The sequence below is a fragment of the Platalea leucorodia genome, assembly GCF_965183815.1.
Source record: "Platalea leucorodia genome assembly, chromosome: 1".
Taxonomy (NCBI): Eukaryota; Metazoa; Chordata; class Aves; order Pelecaniformes; family Threskiornithidae; genus Platalea; species Platalea leucorodia.
In genome coordinates this window covers 163311329-163334374 of record NC_138823.1, presented here as the reverse complement: position 1 = coordinate 163334374, position 23046 = coordinate 163311329, and the positions used below count along the sequence as shown (strand labels likewise).

At 47.5% G+C, this 23046-nt stretch overlaps 1 protein-coding gene across 2 annotated transcripts in view; it reads right to left on the bottom strand.

Moving 5' to 3' along the window:
• Window positions 1–23046, bottom strand: part of LOC309589781 (mitogen-activated protein kinase kinase kinase 3-like) — an 83276-nt gene that overhangs the window by 50530 nt on the left and 9700 nt on the right. For both annotated transcript variants that reach the window (XM_082310288.1, XM_082310289.1), the window contains exon 2: window positions 10199–10278. In XM_082310288.1, coding sequence (XP_082166414.1) covers window positions 10199–10202 — 4 coding nt within the window. In that variant the 5' untranslated portion in view covers window positions 10203–10278. The remainder of the gene's footprint in view (window positions 1–10198; window positions 10279–23046) is intronic.

Below are 23046 nucleotides of genomic sequence, written 5' to 3'. Positions count from 1 at the left end.
GCAGAGGGGAGAGGTCTGTGAAGGCTGAGAGGGGATGAGGAGAGGGTGGGAAGCCTCACAGAAACGCTGTCGCCTTCAGTGAAAGCCCTTCCAAAAGGCAAGGCTTTCAACATATAGCGAAAAAAAAAACCATTGAACATAGTGAAAAGAAATATGGAACCACATGACTATGACACTAATAATCTTAATTTTGGCCTACAAAGGGCATCAGCCTTTCATTTTCTCTGGTTTTGGAAAACATACATTTATTTGATTCACTGGTATACGACATTTATCATTTACCAAAGAGAACCCTCAACGGAAAGCCAAGACTCACTACCTCAGCATCGCTCAGCACCTGCAAAGGGCTGTCTCTTCCTGATGGACTTTCAGCTAAACTGTCAGCTGGAATGAGAGATGAGCTCGTTTTTATGTTTCATTTTATGGACAGGAATCTGGGACAGACAAAAGTCTTGCCCAAGACTACACAAGTCTGCAGCCAGAGCTATATACGTTAATGGAGCTTGAATTCAGAAAGGACTTAACTTGATCTAGCCTCCCTGGCTGTATACAAAGGCCACAGAAATTCATTTATCAGCCTCTACATCATGATCTTGACCTAGAATCACACAAAACAGCCTCTTTCAGAAAGCTGTCCAGAAAGTCTCAGTTTGAAGAGCTCACGCACTTATTCCACTAACCTCTCTCTGTAACAAATACCTCTCAATTCCAGTTTGAGTATAGCTCACTTCGTACTGTACCTGTTAGATCCTGACATCCCTGTACCTTGGAGACCCCTCTATTAAGAGAGATCCCCCCCCCATCTTCTGCAGGTATTCAGACTGCGATCTCATCCCCTTTTAGCCCTTCTTCATTTAACTAAATGGAAACACATAGCTTCTTACGTTAGAATAATCCTTAATTCATTCCTACAGCTCCTTCTAGTTGCCTTTTTTTTTTCTTTATGAAGAGCAGAGCAAACATCAGAGTAGTGTATAACGTTCAATGGCCACACCACCTTTTCATTTCTACTTACAGTGTGAGCATGGGGTAACAGCAAACTTGGCCCACGCGTTACAGTGACAGTTCACGTCCACTGGACCAACAGCAACTTGGGCTGCCCACTGCCTTCGTTAGAAGGTCAATGTCATACCAGTCCTGGGTTTGCTTTCCTGGTCCAGGGAACTAGACAACACTAACCTGTGCGAAAGCAGGTGTCAAAGAACTTGCTTGTGAAGACAAACGCTGCCTGTTCTCCAAAAGCCAGAGGGAAAAAAAGCTTGGAGATGAAGAGAAACCCAGGACTTTTGGGTTTGGTCAGTACCTGCAAACACCGTCAACAGACATGTCCTGCCACCAGGATTCAGGCCATGCACAAAATACCAGGGGCAGAGGTACCAAGACAGCATGGACTCAACGATCTTAAGGGTCTTTTCCAACCTAAATGATTCTATGATTCTAAATAGCAGAAGGGATCAATTAGTAAGTAAACACTATCACAGCGACTGTCCCAGTCCATACTAGGAAGGAGAGCTAGAAGCTCAATCTCAAGAGCCTGACTTGGACCATAACAAAAGCCCCATAGCAAGTAGAGGGACCCAGACACTCACAGGCAGCTACAAACACTGCTTTGTAACTCACCCCCCTTAGAAGGGCCGCCTGTGAATGACCCGCGGCAAAACAGATTGCTGCGCGCATCCATCTAGTGATGGAGATGCAGATAAACCTCCGTGTAAATTAAACCCACATGCACAAATCATTTTGCCACTGTCTGGAGCAGCGTTCAGTATCTGATAAAGAGAAGAATTATCCAATTACCCTCCCCCAGGCCAGACTGCTGTGCACCGCGGCAGACGCACCAGCGGAGCCCGTTCCTTTTTGCAAATCAGCAAAGGCTCGCCGGCAGCTGGATCCTGCTGTCGCTCACCCTCCTGCAACCCCACCCAAGGGATGGCAAGGTCACCCCTGTGTACGCGGCGAGGGCAGGGCGCAGCTCAGCAGGTCACACAGAGCAATTATACACGGGGAAGTGAGGAAAGACCCTTCTGATATGCAGGATTTCTTGGCAGGAGTTTGCTCACTGATGTCTTAAGCTTGGGATGCACAAATTCACATAGATAACTAATGCTGTGAGGTGCTGGGGTTTCTTGAAAGCACGTTTATCCTTATCAAGGAGGTACGATGCTAAAGGGTGCGCCATCTAATAGATATGGAAGATTATTGATACTTTACCTGACAAATCGATGGTAAACATTTGCTCTCCACAAATGACGTCATTTTGGATTTTTAATTTTGCTTTTATAGGACAACCAGTAACGGCTTTGTGAAAAGAAACAAAGCCAAACCCATCAGAGGCTTTTGACAGCTACAGACGTCCGTCGCACCAAATGCCCAATAAAACATCTGTGGTTTTAGGTTATACTATCTCACAGACCCTTTTCTCAGGGGTAAAGCTCATTTTGAGAGTTCCTGCCTCCTGTTCCCCCTCTACACCATGCTATCCCTCAGGTGACCCATATAACTGTTGGTAAAATTGCACAGTCAACGGATCGGAGAACCTGTTTAGATCAAAAAACCCCTCCCTTTACATCCCCTTGCAAAAGGGGATAGAAATTAGTGCTCAGGAATGGGCTTGAGGGGAAGGCAAAAATCTGTTTAAAAAAGCTAAACCAATTATTTTTTAAATGATAATTAGTAAAACTGTATATCATACATATAACTAATTCTTACCAGCACAAGGACGGGACCTAACCAGTCCCCAAAATAACCATGTACACAAATAAGCAAACACCTCCAATGTAACATTAAGTGACTGGGCTCTTAACATGTCTATAAGAGCATTGAGAAACCAGCAAAAGAGAACAAACTAGCAAATATATATGCTATGTCGTAACGTATTGAGATACGGTATGTGCGATAACGAAGAACTTCGACTGCCCTCTGAATTTCCCCAGGGAAAACAAAAAGCTAAGGGAACGCTACTGGAAATTCACTTCAGTTTAGGTAAAGGGAGAGTGATGCCCTTAAAACACTGAGTGATCGGTACCTTGCAAACACCAAAACCAAAACCTTTCGAGGCCCCTGAATGGCAAGTGTTATCACTTATGTAGAAGTTTCAGTGGCTAATCCACAAACCATACCAGAAATTTCTCTTGATGAACGTGAAGGGCTGTGGCATGATACCGACATGCCCTCATCCCAGAGATTTACCAGGGACTTTTGCGATGGAAAAGGACTCAGGATCCAAAAGGTGTTTGGTTTAGCTCAGCAGGGAGGGAAAGTAGGGTTACGTCTGCAGTTCATTACAACCCTCTGCTCCCAAAATAGCCATCCCTCTGACAGCGCCGTGCGCAGTAAAATTCCATGGGATCAGAGCCGCCGGCAGAGCTTTCCCGTGCTCTGCAACTCACCGTCCTCCTCCGGGCCCCATCCCTGTGCACGCTCGTCACCACACGTCCCCCATACATCCCCGCACACGCGGAGGGCGGCCAAGCCCGGCTACGAAGCCATTTTCCCCCCCAGATACAGCCCGTGCAACATCCCGACAGCCAGATTTGGTTAGGGCGAAGCAACTCGGGGACGAGGGCACGCAAACTCTCTGGCGTTACAGGATGAGGAGAGCTGCTCCGTGGCGGGCGTCCGAGCTGGAAAGCTTGGAGATGGGCAAAAATCTTTGCCCTTGAGGGGTTTATCCCATGGCTTTCAGATAAAGGCTCGGGCACAAAACCTGGCCTCCTCCCTCCTTCTCACAGCCCTCCTCCTCCAGCAGCGCAGTGCCGCTGGGTCCTGTAACAACCAGGGGGTCCAGCCATGGCACCCCACACCCTTCAGCCCTCCTCGGCTAACGGGGCAAGCACCAGGGTTAAAATCGGGTGGCATTTGCTGGCAGGGGGGAGATTTGCTGAAGAGGGCAGAGTTGGGGAAAACAGGTGCTGCCCATCGTATCCAGCCAGCGACGTGGATCCTGGAGCAGGAGATTTGATGGTTCAGTAATAAAAGACACACTGTTTTCTAGCGATATAAAGGTTTCAGTGCTTTTCCAGCACTCGCTGACTGACCCCGCACCCTGTCACCACAGGGCAGCGGGGCTCAGCCCAGGCCCAGCCACGATGGCACCCGGGCTGCAGCGGGGTGCACAGGCCCAGCCGCGTCCCCATGCCATGGGGGACAGGACAGGACCCTGCTGTGCTACTCATACCCACCATCCCTCTAAGAAGTCACCCCTCAAACTCTTCTCCAGCCCCCAGCAGGCACCATTTTGCTGCCAAAAGGGTAGCAGCATGGCGCCTAGCCCAGAAGCAGTCCCCAGCACCGAGCACACCGCGCAGGGCTGGGACCCACAGGAGGAGTTCTGACGGGCTCTACACTCCTTAGACTATTTTTATATTTAGACAACTAAGCAAGACCAGCACCCAAGCCCTGCCCTCTGACCTCCCATAGCCAATTGCCAGCTTGCCGCCTGCTTCGTCCATGCCACCTCGCGGGCTCCAGCCAGCTCCCCTACCCCTTGGGCTGCTCCCTATAATGGGAGCAGATGAGGCCACCCCATTTTGGGGGAGGAATTTGGCCATACCCACGCACGCAGTGCCAAAGCGCGGCCCACGACACGTTCTGTTGGCTACCACAGGTGTAACTGGGTAAGCCGCTTTGCCTCTAGGCACCTCTAAACTTGGCTGTGAAGCAGGAACCGTAACGCAGACCGTGTTTGCAAACCCATTTGAGGCGTGCAGGGAACGACGAGAGCTCAGTCCCCTGCTACCGAAGCTCATAAAGAGATCTAAAGCATGGCAAAGATTAAATAAGCAAGTCTCTGTTAGCCAAAGAGCAAGCATTTACCCTATGGAGCACCAAAGAAACTTAACCCAGCCTCAACCATTCCAGCTGCCAAAGGCTTCCCAGCCCTGAAGCAGCTCCTGCACTGGGTGGCTCCCACTGGCGGCCCTGGGGAAGACGGGAAGCAGAGACAGGGATACGGCAGTGAGAGTCAGGGCTTTCCTAGAAAAGCCATGCTCAATCTCTGCCTCTTGGACAAACCCGCGGCTTCTCATTTGCTTTGGCAGATTAGTTAGTCTAGGAGAGCTGCAAGCAGGGGCTAGACTCTTAAAAAGCAAAAATAGCCACATTTAAGAAAATTTTGTATGCCCATAGCTCCGCTGAGCATTAAAAAAAAAAAATTAACTACAGGGGCTGTTTGGTTTTAAGGCACGATGCATTTTGTCCCACAGCATCTGCCTGCAAAACTCCTCGCCACTTCAAAGGCACCAGGTACTGGTTGCTCTCTCTCATTCCACAACTTCCACAGCTTTTTTGCTAACCCTGCCCTTTGCTCCACAGACACTAGCTACCTTTTATTTTAATGGATTAACATAATTAAATTAAACTTGGGGCAATTTTTCCAGCTTGTTTTCCTGCTATGATTAAAATCTACTCCTTCTGAAGAAGGGCTTATGTGCCTAAAAGGCAGCCTGTTTTTTTTCCACCTCTATCAGTTCGCTCTAATAAAGGATATTACTTCTCCCCACAATCCGTACCTCTCTTGAGCACACTTGAAAGGAGAAAAATGTTTACCCAGCGAGAAACATAGCTGGCAAGTTATTTCCCCTGACTGTCTCCGATACCTTTGAAGGTTATTTGCAGGCTCATAAAGACCTCTTTCTCCCTCGCGGCCCAGCTACGTTCAATGCTCAAAGCCACAGCCCAGAGCCCGTCAACTCCTCATCTGTTGCTGCAGTAACGGCTGCGACGTCCCAAACACAGCGATGCAGGTCCGGACCCGCATTCCCCAGGTGCCCAAAGCGCCTGGCGGGACCCTAAAGAGGAGCCCTGGGTGCAATGGGCACAGTGCCAGGAAAGGGAGAAGGAGACACGGACACCTCAACTCGGACACCTCTGGAAAATAACAAAACCTGAGCTAGAAAGCCTGATGTGCCTTATTATAAGATAAACTGCTGCAATTCAACCTGATTTTTTTTCCTTCAGCCAGCTGCTGTGCCTTCTGGCAGCCCAGCCTGCGCGTCGTCTTCTCCAAACACACCCACTCTGTCAAGGCAATACTGTAAATAAGCATCATTCTCCCATCTCCCATACCTCAGATTACCTTTCTGCTGAAGCAAAAGTCACACTTGCTCCAGAAAAGTACTAAAGACCTAAACCTGTGAGTTTTACATACATACGCTGAACAGAATATATAAGTGTTCCTGGACTTTTTATCGTCAGAAACACACGTGCACACACACAGCATTTCGTAACCAGAATTAAGAATACTTAGATCATTTTTAAACACAAAGAAAAAAGTTAGGCAATAAACATGCTGGTGCTTTTTATACCAACTTCTGCAGTTTTTTAATATTACTTTTACTGCGGTGTCATATTTAAACACAGCAATTTTTAACCACCATTGACCGTGGTCCTTCCACTGTGCTGTATTGGAGACATGGACATCTTTAGAAGTGTCATAAGCACTCGCTAGTGCACAGCTACATTTTGATTAAATTATAAAGACGTCTTTGACACTTGTGGAGAGATGGCAGATGGAAATGGACTGCGAGCTGGAGCAATTGCTCTGTGCCAGGAGTGAGAGGTGGGACATTCTGCTTTAGGGCACATGTTCTCCACTCCAATTTTTCTCCCATTATCAAGGCTGATAAAACCAGCGTGAGAGGCACACGTCACTTGGACTCTTTGAGGCCTGAGAAGAATGACAACTCAACAACCATGTTAAAAATGAATTCATTATTCTTCCAACCAGCAGGAATTACCAAACTGGCAGCAGACAACCACTTCAGGCTCCGGCACCATTTTGGATGATCAGTGTCCGGCAAGGTGTGTTGGGGGCCAGCGTTCCTGAAGATGTCTCTCTCAGACCCATGCTCAGTCATCTTACCCCACTTCACCTCCGTACCCAAGACCTGACCCACTCAGGAAACATGTGGTCAGCTTCTGAAGCAGTGACTGAACACCTACAACACGACCTACAACACGACCACATCTCTCCCTCCAGAAATCACAAAGTCTTTCCAACACCATTTCCACATACCAACCATCCCACTGTTCTTACCGCCTTCCTTTTCCACACAAAGAAAAAAATCAAATGCTTCAGTACAAAAACAACCGTTAACACATCTGGAGTAAACTGTCCCAGGACAACACTAAACGGGAGCCCAAGTGATTTATTGAAGACCAAAGCGTGAAGCAAAACCAGAACAATTCTGTCCCGAGATCCTATGCTGCATCCAGTTGCTCTTCTCGCTGAAATTAAGCCCTCTCATCTATCCTGCAGAGAGATGTCCAGGTCCTTCACAGACAGCACTAAGAGAATATGTGTCAATCGACATGGTCGTGGCCACGTCTACACATCATAAGACCATGCAGCGCCAAGGACCTCTGCTTAGGCTGGCCCCAAGCTGACACATGTAGAGATACTGTCGTGGACCTGCCACAGCAGAAGAACTTACCTGCAGCGGCGGGATGCCATGGCTGCAGAGGGCTAGTCCAAGCACCACTGCGCCGCATGACACAACCAAACTGCTATGTCAGAGGTGCAGCCCATGGAGATGCCAGAATTCCCCACTTCACATCTTGTGGTCTCCACACAAGGTCATGCAGCTTCCCTACAACGCGTCCAGGAGCGAACAGTCCTATGCTGAACTCTGAGACACTGAGCAGACTATAAATACATTCCTAGGAAGATAGGTAGACCTGGACCGGACCTTCAAAGATCACCTCATCCAACACATCTCCTCTGTGGTCTACCAGAACGGAATCAGTGACATGATTGCAAATTCCCTGCTCTTCCCTTGAAAACGCTGCCCCATCCCAGTGCGTAGAGGAAAAACCACACATATAAAAGGAGGGGGGGAAGTGAAACTAATAAAACCTCAAAATTTAGCCTGATTTTCTGTGCGTCAGCAAAGCTGTTGCAACGATCCTTTAACTAACAAACACCACTCAGTAACACTGATCAAGATACGCATCACTTCATCCATCTCGCCCCAACAGTCAAGCCAGAGACCAGCCTCAGGACCACACCATGATCCTTTCTGAATGCAGCCTGGCAGATCTAAACTGGTCCTTACACAGGCACTGAGGCTATGCTAAGAGGAGCTACAGCAACACTCCAAGCAACGACACCTGGGAAGGGGGCATGCACAGCACCTTCCACCCACACACAGGTGTAAGCAGAACTGCAAATCTGCACAAGACTCCTACCCATTCAGCTCGCCTTCCCAAAAAACAGTCACAGCGCCTTGCAATAGGGTGCACAGTATTCCCACAGTTACTGCCTCTCCAGTGCATCCATACTGTGGTTACAGCGGACAGTCTGAAGGCACTTTGAGCAGTTTGTATCAACCGTGCTCTCTGTAAAAGAGGTCATCACACTGACTATCTGCTGAGAACCGGACTGGAGTCAGCAACTCATTCCCTAGTGGTGCTCAGAGCAAGTCTGAACTTTCCTTCTCAAAAAAAAAACCATACTGCATTGACAAGGGAGTGGCTTTCACCTTCAGAGTGAAAATGTCTCTAAAAAATTGTGGGGTTTTTCACCAGGGATTTTAAACTGAAATTTGTCATTCTTTATATTGAAGAAGTAAGTCTGGACTTTCTACTCCCTTCCTTTTTTTTTTTTTTACTTGGCTTTAAATTAGTCCTCTCCCCACAAAATCTCTCTTCTAGGTAACAGAGAAAGAGAAAAAAAGCAGAGAGGTAAAGTCAGGATGAGGCAAACACTGCTTTTTTCCTTTCTCCATGTTTTTTCTCCTTTCTCCACGTTTTTTCTCCTTAACAAACAGTTAAGGTGTGGCAGTGGCTTCACATTTTTCATTTTTTAAATTCAAACCACTGTCAAACTCTGAATCACTTTTCTACCAGGTTTGGAAGGACAATCCCTAAATTTACTGGTATTCCTCCCCACATCGTTTCTTTTTTTTTTTAAGCACCATTTCAACCAGCCCTGAAAAGTTTTGGGTGAACTTGTGTAAATGCTGCAAATGTAAAAGTGAAGTTCCCAGCTTCAACCAGGACCCCTCTGAGATCCCTTTCCCTTTCTTGGGTCACCAGGTCAGGAAGCCACGTCAGGAGATGAATTTAGGCTCCTCTGTAACCTGCCTCTTTTGGTGATGGCAACAGGACAACCCAAGCTCAATTAGCTCCATGTGTTAATCGAGCACTGACACCCGTGTGAGGTAGGACCTGGCCTTGTTCTTCAATCTGCTGAGCTTTCTCTTTTCAGCAAAATTAAAGAAAAGGAGCAGAAACCCCTACAGTTGCTGGGACTGCTGCTGGCTGGCAAAATGGCTTGTAGACCACTTTGGAATTGTTTTTGTGGTCAATGTTCACTCTGCAAAGAGCTTTCTCATACTTTACCATGCTCAAAAATGCATGAAATGCTGGCTGAATGCCAGACCCATCAGTGCTGCTGTCAGTGAGGCATGCGTCTCCCGTGAAGCCCTTTAGCAGGGATGGGAAGATACCAGGCAGTCCCTCCAGCTGTGTCCCACCTCTCTGACAGGTTAGAAGCACAGAAGCAGAGCATGGACATTTTCCTGCAAGTAAGGTATGATTTGGAAGAGTAACTTGGTAAGTTTGATGGCCAATGGTGTGAAAAGCTGAAGGAGGCTGGGGCTCTCACACTCATCTGCTCACGTGAGACAACACCACCGATCTGATTATTCACATGCTAAAACTGAGAGAGTCCAGCACTTCCAAGCGGTCCCGATTTCTGACATAACAAGTTTTCTTTAGCAGCAGAGATAAGATCAAGATCATTATGCACCTCCAGAGCTACAAATAATTTCCACTTTAAAAAAATAAGTCTCCCTCAGCACCACAGAGCATCTGATACACAACTGTTCCAGCGGAAGAGGGAGAAGGTGCACGTAATCCAGGTCACGGATTAGAAAAGCAGCATACTCAGGCTCTGTTTGAAACAGAAGCTTCCTTGGGAGAAGAGATACAGGGAACGAAGATGCTCTGCCTAGAAATACAAGGCAGATTTGGGAAGAGGCTCCACCTAGAACATGGCCCACCAGATCACACTGATGGGAAGAAGAGAATTTGTCCAATTTTGACACCACTGGAGGGAAAAAAAAATGAGAAAGCAATGTAATATTCAGCCAGACCATCTTGGCAATGTCTCCCACTCTGTTGTCATGCTTGGTAGCCCCAACCAAAATTAGCAGGCTGCAGAAAATTAATTGCTTCAGGGGAATCCAGTTCTTACCCATCTTTCCATCTACATCAGGCCTCCATTCCACCGGTCCCAGACACTTGTACCTTATCCTCCACTCTCAAGCATCCACCCTGTAATAACAAACATACACAGAGTTTACAGATGAATTTTGACATGTCAGCAGTGACAGAGACCGAACAGGACCACCCTTCACAAAGCATTTCCCCACCATCACCTGGGCTGGAGGAAAGAGGAGAACCATTTAGTTCATAATTGAGACCAGAAGTCTGCTCTCCTCTCCACACCCCAAAGGTAACACACTACAAACCTGGTACCTTCTTGCTTTTAAAATCTTGGAGTAACCACGTTATACTTGTGCCACAGGTCTCCTTTTGTTAAGGGCAGACCATCTTTAATACATTACACCTTTAATGTATTTTTTCACTATTAAATATAACCTGAAAGCAATACCGTCTTTAACGCATTACATTCTGCAGCATCCCTATGAAATAACACTCACTTGGGGAACAGACAGACAGCAGGACATGGAAAGTCAGTCCCAGAGGCAGCCTGTATTGAAGCAGAAACCTAAATTTAGGCCTTCCAAATTCCAGCCAAGGTTCCTCAAGGCTGGACCAGCCTTCCTCTGACCGCATGGGAAAAAAAAAAAACCCTGAGTCTGGGCAGTTCTCAGCAGGAACGTATGCCCCATACATCCCTCTTGGCAGGCCATGCCCCTACAGCCCTTCCAGAGCCCCTGTTGCCCAGTGCTCCTCATGGCTATCTGCTAATTTACCCAAAACTGATGCAGGAGGGGGTTCAGCTACCTGGCACGCTGCATTTAGCCAAAGCTCTGTGTCGAGCAAAGGGGTGGGTTTTTTTGCTCACCAAGAAACTTAGAGTGTAAACCCGAGCCTGATGGAGTCAGTCCTGCTCACTAGTGGAAAACCTCATTTTAGACAGAACAAAGGTATAACCCACCTCAAGATGGGCACATTTTAAGCAGCAATGGGATAAAAGTGATCAGTAAAGACCAGTCCGCTTTAGCTGACTGATGCGCACACAGATTTCTTGGCCATAAACCTGCGTGATAGCATGAGTAAATGGACAGACATCTCAAGTACTTCATCTGACTTGCAGGGCAACATTGCCCCACAGTCAATGGGAGCTGTGTGTGCCAGGACACGGACATGAATTCTGCAGCGTTACGCATCGCAGACTGGGCAGAAGCAGTAGAAAAAGGCACTTTGAAAATCTCCCAGCTGGGTCAAATCAATTTAAACACAATTAAAAAAATCTGAAGTGAACCAGGAACGATCGCAAGGCTGGATTAAAATGATTTTCTGCAACTCTGGCGCCTTGGTGCTGGCAAGCAGGAGGATATTTATCCAGCCTATTTTGAGAGAGACGAGCAGGAAAGGAAAGCGATAAGAAAGCAGCAGAGGCGGAGACGTACATGTGCCCCGAAGTGCGTTGTTCCTTTTGCTGCTGCAGCTTCCTCTCAAGGACAGCACCATTTAGCCTAAGAGCCCACGGCCGCCCGGGACTGTCCGTTTGCAAGGCAAAGGAAGAGGCAAGGAACTAACTAACAGACTTGGAAAGGTTTAAAATCCCATCTTGAGAAGGAACCGGTCAGTCTATGCAAAAGTGGATCAAGAGAGAGCAGAAAAACACCAAAAAGTAGTGTAAAAATTCCATCTGGTTACAAGAAGAGCGGGAAACAGCCCAAATCTTCACTGCTTTTGCTTTCAAAATTGATGCGATGCTTCCAGCAATTAAGCTGCGTGCAGAGTTTGCACCGAGGGCCACCTGCAGATAGCCTGGATTAACCCTAAACTCCTGGGCTAGCGCCGGCTAACTCTCCCATCAGTGTAACAGACTTTTCTAATGGCTTTATTTGGAGACCTTCCAGACCTTTGCAATCCCTGTCTAGTTACAAAAGCATGCACCTACAGGAACCGTGCAAATGAATCCTGGAAAAAGAGGTGACCTTTCCATCGGCAGAGCCCTGCCCTGTGCTTTCTCCATCGCCTCCGCCACAGCAAGCCCCCGAGACCCCACTGCCCAGCTCTCGTGAGCAAACCAGCCCCCGCACACGGTGCGGGAAATCTCCACGGATACACGAGAGAAAAAAAGGTTTTCTATTTTAGCAAGATCTCTTCAATCCTGAACACAGCCAGCCTTCAAATTGGACTGCAAACACGGGCGATTTCCGTGGCTTCCCAAAAATACATACCAGCAGCTTCCTGTTACAGAAGGACAAATTCCTGTTTCTAGTACAAATTCTGCCCTTTTATTATCTCCCTTAAAAAACAGGGGGAAAAAAGGGAAAAAATAATGGGGGGGGTGGGGAAAGGAAAAATCCTTTTTCTATTCTGATGCACTTCAAAGCAGCATCCCCCTTCCCCTCCCACTAAGCTCCCTGATCAGAGCCTTCAAGTGCCGGCAGTTTACAACACAAACCAGCGAGCATCTGAAACAGGGCTCTCGCTTCGCACTCCACCGCTCCCACAGCTGGCAGATCCAGCTGTAAATCTACTGTAAATCTCCACCGTCATCTATAAACTACTGCCCTGGTAACCTCACCGTGCACAAATGCCTCCTACCAAGCAACGAAAGTAAGAGCTCAGCAAAGCATCAGCTCCCAGGGACGCTGGGGCGATGCTGTACTCATATCCCAGGTTTGTGTCTTGCACGCAAGAAACTTTGGCTGCTCCCGTCTGCTCAGGAAGCTGCTGGAGGTTACTTAACCTGCAGGAAAGCCCAGTATAGATGCTCTCATCTGGAATAAAAGCAGCTTTGATTTGACTGAGCTGAACTCGTCTGCAGCCGAAGCAGCTCAACATCATTATGGCTACGTGAGTGCAGAGTAGGAGTATCCACGCGAGAACGATATGCAAGGTGGTTAATTCACTTTAAAAATGAATCCCAGTTCTTCCCTTTTTACCCCATACTCCTGACTGGGAAGGGATTAAGCAAGACTGAGTTCAAGGGAGACAACAGCAACATTGATGCCCAGCTAGACATGACTCCAGCCTCTGGGCATCGAAGTTGTGGAAAGCAAAGTGGGGAGGAGAGGATGGAGAAGAGCAATTTTTCTCGGGATGTGAGGGAAGACAAAAAAGTGACTGGAAGAGACTTACTGGGAGGAAGGACATAAGACTGAGGTTAGGAAAGCTTGAAGAATACAGTCCAGCATCGAGAGCTGGAGTCACCAGCAGCCTACCATTGATGTGAAATGGGATTTACATCATCACTTACCCCCAAAAGGGCTGTTCTTACCCCACAGAGGCTCAGCATCCAACATAAAACACGGCCTCCAAGCTGGGATGTCTTGCCACTACTGCAGGTGACGTTTCCCTCTGCAGTTTATCATCCCCAGGCTTCCAGGGAAAGCAGCACCTACTTATTCCTCCCTGAGCACCACTTAACACTTTGGTTTGAAGTGTAGGGACACACCGCCGTAAAAAAAAATAATAATAAGCCACAGTTGCCCCTGAAATATGGCTCAGCTGGAAAGCTACTCAAACTAGCATTGCTAAAATTGGGACTTTCCTTGTTTTTTCAAGCAGCAGGGAACAACATGTTGGGCTCAGAGAGTTTAACAAGCAAGAGTCAAGCGGAAAAAATCTCTCCTTTTTAAGAGTTGACCACATTAACTTTCAGCAAGTTTCCGGGAGTCCTGCCAGGGCGCTGGAGTTTTGTATACTACAGAACTGTTAAAAATATTATTGTAAATGTTATTTTCAAAAAGCTTCAGAGGCCAGGGCTGGGGTAGTGTTAAAAACAACAGCAAAGCAAGTGAGATTGTTTTAACACCGAGAATACAAACGTATGCATGCTGATAGCTCCGTCAAACAGCCTGCAGGCTTGGCAAAGATGGATTCAAATGCAAAGAAAGAGCGTTGAAATATTACAGGTTTCCTCAAATCATCTCAACCTCATCCTTATAGTTTTGTTCTAGATGCTATAGGACATTTGACCTGGTGCACATAGAGCTGCCCTGGAAATGGAATCCGTATTTAGGGGCTACACAAAAGAACAGCTACATTTTGTTGACACTTCAGGCACGTAAGACCCAACTCTCATGGAGTTTTTCTGCTCAGGTTAGGATTTGTCACACAGGGTTAGTGAAAAGTGGCCATTTAAGACATGCATCTATGTTTATGAGCATGCAACTGGGACAGACTTTTTGCAAACATTTGTGTTACGGGGCCAGGTTTGCAGGCCTATCTCCCAAGTAAGCTCAACGGACAAAACGCATGAGCCAAGAGGAGGAGGAAAAAACCTTTCCTGAGCGTGCACTGATCAGGCTGCTAAGCAAGGAGTGATATACATGCATCTCCACAGCTCACCTAAGGAGCAAGCCAGTGCTCTGGGCACTACAGCGCACAAAACCCAACAAGCAATCCTATATGAGCATGCATCTGTTGAGGTTTCTTCTCCCCATTTTTGGGCCCGGCAGCCCAAGACTGCTTAAGAATCTTTTTCACAACATATTTTGCTGGGAGAAGAGCTCTGGGCTTAAGAGCCGTCGCACACAATGGAGGATACCTTTAGTCAGTGACCCAGCCAATGCAGCTGTATTCAACAGGTGCTTCCAAAGAAAAATCTCCTGAGCCATCCTGTTGATTCCAGCACGTGTACGTAGAACAAGAGCTTTAACACCTGCATGATTCCTGCTGTTAACTTCCATGACAGCCCTTTAAAACAGCCGTTGAGACCTTAAAACCTCTCCCCTCTCAACCCTTCCCCTCCCTTCAAATGACTTTGTAAATGAAATGTTGCAGACAGCATGCTCCAATAAGGTTGGGGTTTTTTTCAGTTAGTGTCTTTTCTTGCTTTACAGTAATAATCCTTTTACCAAATTCAGTGGAATAATCAGTAATTTATACTGGCATATAAAATAGCTTTGATTTTGCATACAGAACTCAAACTTCTGGAAACCCATAAAATGAGGAAGCAAATCAAAAGGATTAGAAAGGACTCTTCCATCAGCAAAAACCAGACAACACAGCCCTATCAGGTCAGAGTTAATGTATTTTTTTATATATCTATAACAGACAAGTCAAGCAAAGCAAATTTCCAGAGAACACACATGGTCCCCTCTGTTTGGTTTTGCACTTGCATCAAGGTCTGCACAGCGCAGAACTGCGTCTCTACTGAAATGGCACTTGCTACAGAGGAACTGCCTCCTCCAGCAACCGGCAGAGCCCAGCCAATTTGCAGACCCCCTGATTACACCCTAAAGCCCACCTCAGTCCCACCATACGCTGTGCCTAAATGCGAATTTTTAAAGCAGGCACTGAAGTGACAATGTCTAATGGATCCTCATCTCCTGCAACCCAGTACGTTCATCTCCCCGGAAGGCAGCCAAGCCAGGATTATTTAAACACACATCCCTGCTTGCTGAGGATGAAGGTCTGCAGCTACAGGATAGCACTGTTCTGCATCATTTCCCTTTTTACAGGGCAAAATCCTGTCTTCGGATAGTTATCTGTGCACTTATAGAGCAGAGAAAAACCCTGATGCAAGTTACACCAGCAGAAACCCTCTGATTGCAATGAACGTACCCCCTTAAGGGAACATGGCAAAGGGGAAGGTCTATCTCTATGTATAAGATAAAAGCCAATGTCAGAAGAGAGTTATAATTTCTTCCTCCTGCAGGTTTTCATGGCCTTTTTTTTGTGTTTCTCCTCAAATGACTGAAGGCTTTGTGGGGGGGAAATTAAAGCAAGAAAGCATGTCTGGAAAAGTAAGGATTCAGGCCTCTTTCATTCTATGTCCCTGGGGAAAAAAGAGGAAGAAGAAGGAGCAGAAACCAAAAAGGAGGAATAGCTAAAACCTTCATATTAAACATGCTCTCAGAAAACCATGTGTCTCAGAGCAAAACCTTTCCTGGCAAAAGCAATTGGGAGAAAAGCACCTGCGCGGCACCGATCTGCTATCCAGCATCAGAAACGAAGAGTCTCCGTTAAGAAAGCTTTACATCAAAGAGCTGCAAAGCCAACGTTGTGCAATGGAGAACCTGGCTTAACAGCCGGCATCTGCACCGGGGACTGGGACACACGTTTCTCTCCAAGGATAACGGTAGGCAGGAACCAACCCTGTCTCTGGGGCTTTGACCTCTAAGAGTATCAAAAGCATTACAAACTTTATGACTGGTCCAACATGCTCTAACGGGGAGGTTAACACTGAACGACCAAGCTTTGGACTGGGAAGGAGGGAGGTCCATCCCATCCCCTAAGTGGGCAGCAAGACCTCATGGCAGTACCAGGGCTTTTAAGCCACTGTGCCATCTTCCACACTCATCCCACCTTCTAGCTGACCCACTTTATCTCACTTGCAACATCCCGCTGACAGCATACAGGATAATGCCTGTATCTCCTACGAGTTGTCCTACCAGCCTTTGTATACCACCATTTACCCTCAACCGGCTGCGATCGATAGTCCCTCTCACAGCCATCCCAGCGCACAGCTTCCTCCTTAACGAGCTGCAGCCTTACCCCCGCAGCCCATCTAGACTTGATTGATCACAACACGACTTTTCAATCGACTGCGAAGCCGAGGGATGAGGACTAATTGACTGCTTTCTGCTCTCTCAGCAGCTACCTGGTTATTTTGCTCCTTCCTCATGGGCAAGAAGCGTGAGCTCCACAGCACGTGGGGAGACCAGGACCTGAGGATCAGCCCCCAAGAGCCACTGAAGAATTTGCAAGGTCCTTTTCTTGCCCACACCACTTCTGCCATGCAATTCTGGATCGAGATTAGACCGGGGGGAGGAAGCCGAGCTCAGCGAGCGCTTGGTGGCAAGTGAAAATTAAAAGATATCTTGTGGTTTTGGGCAGAAGGACCGTGTTTTGGCATAGCCCCAGGACACTGCTGTCTCCACAAGCTGCTGGTTTGTGTGTGCCATCGGTGGGGTGGTGACAGGGTTATGAAAGAGAAACACGTGGGTCAGCTTTCACAGAGGTTTTGTTCTCTTTGTCCTCTTGACTTGTAGTATCACATGAACTCAAGTACACTTGCCTTCGTGTGTGACTAAACACGATAAAAATAATGAGCCATCAACAGTGCAGGAACCAGACTGGGCAGCACACGGCCATACGTTCATACAACCTTACAGGTCTGTGGAGCCATATGGATTGCCCAAGGCTCGAAGTGCTCAGGGCCTCCCGGGTCTGCCCTGCCTCTCCTGCCAGCCCTTCGCCATCCAATTTTCACATGAACAAGGGGTAATGGTTTTAAACTAAAAGAGGGGAGATTCAGACTGGATATAAGGAAGAAATTTTTTACGATGAGGGTGGTGAAACACTGGCACAGGTTGCCCAGAGGGGTGGTAGATGCCCCATCCTTGGGAACATTCAAGGCCAGGCTGGATGGGGCTCTGAGCAACCTGATCCGGGTGTAGATGTCCCTGCCCATGGCAGGGGGGACGGATTGGATGGCCTTTAAAGGTCCCTTCCATCCCAAAGCTGGATTCTATGATTCTATGGTTGCGGCTCTGCAGAGCCCACACATTGTCGCTTGCTGCAGCACACAAGAGGCAGCTTCTTCCAGAGAAGGAGAAGCAAGCAACCTCGAGTTGCCCAACCTGTGCCACCCGCAGCCATCCGGTAACGGTGACCTGCTCCCCCGGTGCAAGGCAGTAGTTCGTAGCTGCTGTGCTGGCTCTCCTTCATTCCCCAAGCCCGGTGCGGGGAAGAAAAGATGAGGAAGCTGAGGAAAAGGCAGATCTTGACTCTAATCCAGCTTAGGGCATTGCAGAGCGTAAGGCTGAGCACGACAGCTCACCGACACCAAGAGTGGTCTGCAAGGCAGGCAGAGCGATGAGTAATTTCCTCTCCTACGGCGTCCAGCCTGGTGCGGTGCAATGGAAAGTGGCAGGCAGCAGAAGGCTGTGGGCCTTCTCAGCCATCTCGGAGGAAGTCTGACCCGAAAACCTTCAGAAGAGAGAAGCCCAGCACCCTCAACAGACCGTGGACCAACCCTCAACTGTCAAGGCAGCCGCACAACACTTCTGAACTGGAAAACCATCAGAGCAGCAGTTGCTTGGCTGCTCCAAAATCAGGTCACTTATTAGGCACAGTGGGGAAACAGTCAACTACTTTTAGAAGAAAGCTCTGGAGAAATACAGTTCAACTCAATATTGATTCCCACGGTCCCATTACAGACAGACAGAATTAATTTCCAGGATGGAAAGAAATATATGCCTGCATATCAAAACAAAATACAGAAGCCTTTCCAGTTCTTCGGCTGCATTTCAATGGAAACCAGAAGGCTGTCACGATGGAAAGATTTCAGTTTTCTAATTAATCCTCCCTGCTGAGCGTTTAATGCCACTAATTGATGAGGAGAGGTGGTGTCCACACCAGCATTTGCAATTGCTTTTTACATCTTTAGACAAAATTTTCTCTAAATTAAATAATAATAAGGCAGATTTGCTCCCTGCATGCACTGTGCCCTCCTCCCTAGAAGATGTCTGGTTGAGGGAAGGGAGGCGAAGCCCATCTCAGAGCTGATTTACAAGTGTTGGAAGTTTTCCTGGAAAACATCATCTGCGATACTGTCACTTCCACAGAACATGCCAAGAGAAAGACCATGGGTGCCAGGGACACGGTCTGTACCGTGAAACACCCGCTCCTGCCCTCCACGGATCTAGGGGACAGCTTCTCCTGATTCAACACAGCAATCGCTCAGCCAAGAGATGTCCCGTAACACCTCCAGCACCTCCATAACAAAATGCACCGTAGTGTCAGGAAACAGATCATCAGGCCACAGCACAGCCCCAGGGGCTCAACACAGTGCCACCACCAGCAAAAACATCTCGCTGGTGGCAGAGCAGGCTTGGTTCTGCACCACAGAACGGTCCTGGTCTCTAATCCTAAATATTGATCTCACGCTGGTGTTGACCAGGAGACACCTTTGGAGCCAGTGGATTGATCCTCAACGCAAAAGCCAACAGTGTCAACATGAGAAGGCAGTTCAGCACATGCCTAGGTATGAAACTTCTGCTCCCGTCCCCGACGTGTGTTCAGCACATGCTCTAGTTCTTCCCTGAATTAGTTAAGGACAGAATCTGTCCCTTTATACTCAACACTCAGCAATTTCAATCTGGGAGATGCTAAGTGCTCTGAGCTGCAAATGAAATCAGGGAGCGTGAAATAAAAAAAAAAGTATGCATGCATGAGGCCGTGCTATGGTTACTGAGGAGTAATAAACGAAGCAGTGTTGATGGTCCCCAAGCTCAGGCCTGAAACTCCGGCACCGATCTGTTTGTCATAGCAATAGCATTTCCACCTGCACCTTTCTGACGTCTCCTCCGGGAGTCTTCATGCACCACTGCCATAGATCATGGCCAACAGAGCCCAGGCCAGCTCTGCAGATGTTTAGCTGGCTGACCTCTCCTTACCAAAAGGCTTCTAATTTTTTTTTCCCCTATTATTATTAGTTTTCAAACCACCTACTCCATCATAAATGTAAAGTAAAATTAGCTTATTCCTAGAATGTTAAAAAAAGACGAGCTGACGCCTGCACAAACTGGGTCCCAGCAAGTCAATGGGAAGGCTCCAAGCATGCAAAGAATGTCGAGCCTAGAGCTTTTGGCCCTTTTACTACAAAATCCTGTTGCTGCAAGCAACTTGTGCACGTGCAAGTGGAGTCACGCGCGTGCAGAGCTCCTCACCTGCACAGGCTGGCCGCTACTCTTCCATACTACCCTGAGTAAACTACTCCTGTCTGCCCAACAGCCTACTAATAAGTATACTCCAGGGAGAGAACTTGCACGCCAGAAGGGAGGTGGACGAGATGATCTAATAGGACCTTTTCCATCTCTTAACTTTTATGCTTAGCCACAGGATAAATATCTCCCACGTTGTAAAGAAACACGCTGGCTTTGCTTGCCTGCTTATGTTGGGAGAGCGTTGCCCTCTGAAGACATTTTTTTTTCCGGCTGTTATTTCGCCCACGCTAACAGGACTTACCCAAGGAGAGTTAAGCAAAGGAGGGCTTGCATTTGCCTGGCTTTCGGCTTCAGTGAGCTCAGAGGCACCCAAGCGAGTCCCCCAATTCCTCTCCCAGCGGCCACAAGCAGCGCAGGAACCTCGTTTCTGTGTTATCAGAGCACTTGTGCTTCTCTGAGCACTCAAACCCAATCCTGTCCAACGTGGAGAGACATGCAATTTACTTTTTTGCAGAAAGCAGGTTGGCAAGAGAACAGACAGAAGCATGCTCTCCATCAACCAGCTAGTTCAAGTCTCCTGCAACACACTGTCAGAAAATAGCCCAAAAAACCCACAACCACCCAGAAGGGGAAATGCAAGGAACCAAAGGGTTTGCGGAGAAAAGAATCAAATGCAGAATAGAATAGAATAGAATAGAATAGAATAGAATAGAATAGAATAGAATAGAATAGAATAGAATAGAATAGAATAGAATAGAATAGAATAGAATAGAATAGAATAGAATAGAATAGAATAGAATAGAATGGGTTGGGTTGGGTTGGGTTGGGTTGGGTTGGGTTGGGTTGGGTTGGAAGGGACCTTTAAAGGCCATCTAGTCCAACCCCCCTGCAATGAGCAGGAGCATCTCCAACCAGATCAGGTGGCTCACAACCCCCTCCAACCCAACCTTGAATGTTTCCAGGGATGGGGCATCTACCACCTCTCTGGGCAACCTGTGCCAGTGTTTCACCACCCACATCGTAAAAAATTTCTTCCTTATATCCAGTCCGAATCTCCCCTCTTTTAACTAAAAAACCATTATCCTCTTGTCCTATCGCAACAGGCCCTACTAAAAAGTCTGTGCCCATCTTTCTTATAAGCCCCCTTAAGTATTGAAAGCTTACATTGCCATTTGCATTGGCATTGATTCATGCCACTAGCAGCAGCAAGGCCCTCTCTTAGTTTTAAAATGCAAAAGAAGTGCAGTCACGCAGAGAAAGGTCCAGCAGCTGCACTACTGCAGCATCTCCAGAGCGTGTTCAAGCAAAGCATGCACCAATATGCAAGGTTTCTACAAGAGACCATCCTCACACATAATCCAAAGAGCAACTGAGAGCCTCAGGATCACAGATCTGCAAATTTCACCATGTAAGGAAAAAAAAAATCTTTTACCATATAAATTATAAAAAAACCCCACAGGCCATAAAAAACCCCAAAGCCACACAATCTAGATCTCTTGCAACAAGACAGACACCAAGGGATGGGGAAGCAACGCTGGAAAGGGAGTCACGACTAGGTGGTTTTGCTTCTGTTCCTAGTTCAGCTGCTGGACTATGGGATGACCCTAAGCATTGCCAATTCTCATAGGATTCCGTGTTTTTCGTAAGTACCCCGTTCCTGAAGTCACATGATTACATCAGAATCCGCACTTCCTTTTTCTTGGTTAAAAAGAAGTACTTGTAGATGTCAAATGTTGAAGAAAGAAGTGTAAGTCATGAAGTTTGAAATGCTCAAACAAATAGAAAAAAAATATTTTTTATAAAAATCGCTATTTTAAACTTAATTATTCATTTTTTGGAGGAAAGAACGTGATCCAGGATTCTTTTCCTCCAATACTATACACTGGAAACCTTAGACTGGGTGGGGAATGGCTTAATTTGGTGGAGGGGGGTTTCCAACATCCCCATCTGTAAGTTACAGATGAGAAAACACAGCCTTCATAGCAACACCTGCCTGGAAACTCGGTAGCCCCTTCGAGGTACCCTGATGCTGGCCTCCCTAGTCAAAAGAGCATTATGCACTGGGGGACAAAATGAAGGCACAGCAATTTAAAAAAAAAAAAAAAAAATACAGCAGAACAGCCTGCCAAATTTTGCTTCCACTTATTTTATGCAGCATCAAGCAGGGTAAAGCCCTGGAAGTCAGCTACGCCAGCTCATCTGCTGGCATCCTCCCCTCACCAAAACTACCGGATTTATAGCTGCGGATGGGTCTTGCCCAGCAGAAATACCTTATGGTAATAACTAGTCTGTAAATAAGGACTTGACCTTCTGAAAAAGCCTTTGTTGGCTCTTACAGAGCTCATCCTATGCTGCTGCTGAGCCCCGGGGCAGTGCTGCAGCCCGCTGTGCTAGCCACCGTGGCACTACAGGCACGTGGGCCGCAGCTAGCCACCACTTAAGAGCAATGAACTCTGGCCCTGTATTCAAGCATCCACCAACGAAGAGGAGAAGACCGCAGGTCACATTTATTTCCTTTTTTTGCATGGAAGAAGACTATTAAGATCTAGAAGATTCGGATCTGGGGTGTGCTATGCTATGCATTGAATATCCATGGGAAAAGGGGGTAAAACCCTATGCTTTTGATTAAATCGGTCATCTTTACCTACTCTGCCCAAAGCTAACTAACTAAATAAGAAGCAGAGAAATTCAAAGGAGGAGGAGAACAGGAAGAACCTGAGAAATCGTGGTGCACACAGCAGCTTCTGGTGCAGGGTGCTTGCGCAGGCAGCAACCCCAGCGCCAACCCCATCGCCCCCGACTTGATCTTGACGGTGCCGTTCCTCGAGCAAGAAGGGTTTGCTTTTCATCAGCCGTGCAGCCAGAGACAACAGCAAGTCAGCTGTTCCTGCTCGCAGGACATGCACGGGGACAGAAAAAGGAAGCCTCGCTGTTCTCGCTGGCAAACGTTTCTGGGTTTCTGTATTATCTCATCTTTGAGATTACAAGGAAGTGAGCACAAACCTGTTCAGTCGCATTGTTCCCGCTCACCCCTGGCCAACGGCCGGGCCATTACGCTTCTGTGTTCCTGCTGTTCCCAGGGCTGAGCTGCTGCCCCTTGCAGCCCTTGGGCAGCTCTAACCCATTCCCGCAGCACGCTGGGACACGTTTCTGCCTGCCCCAGCTGGGGAACTTAACCACAGCCGAGCACTGGCAGAGAACATGGATGGCACAAGAG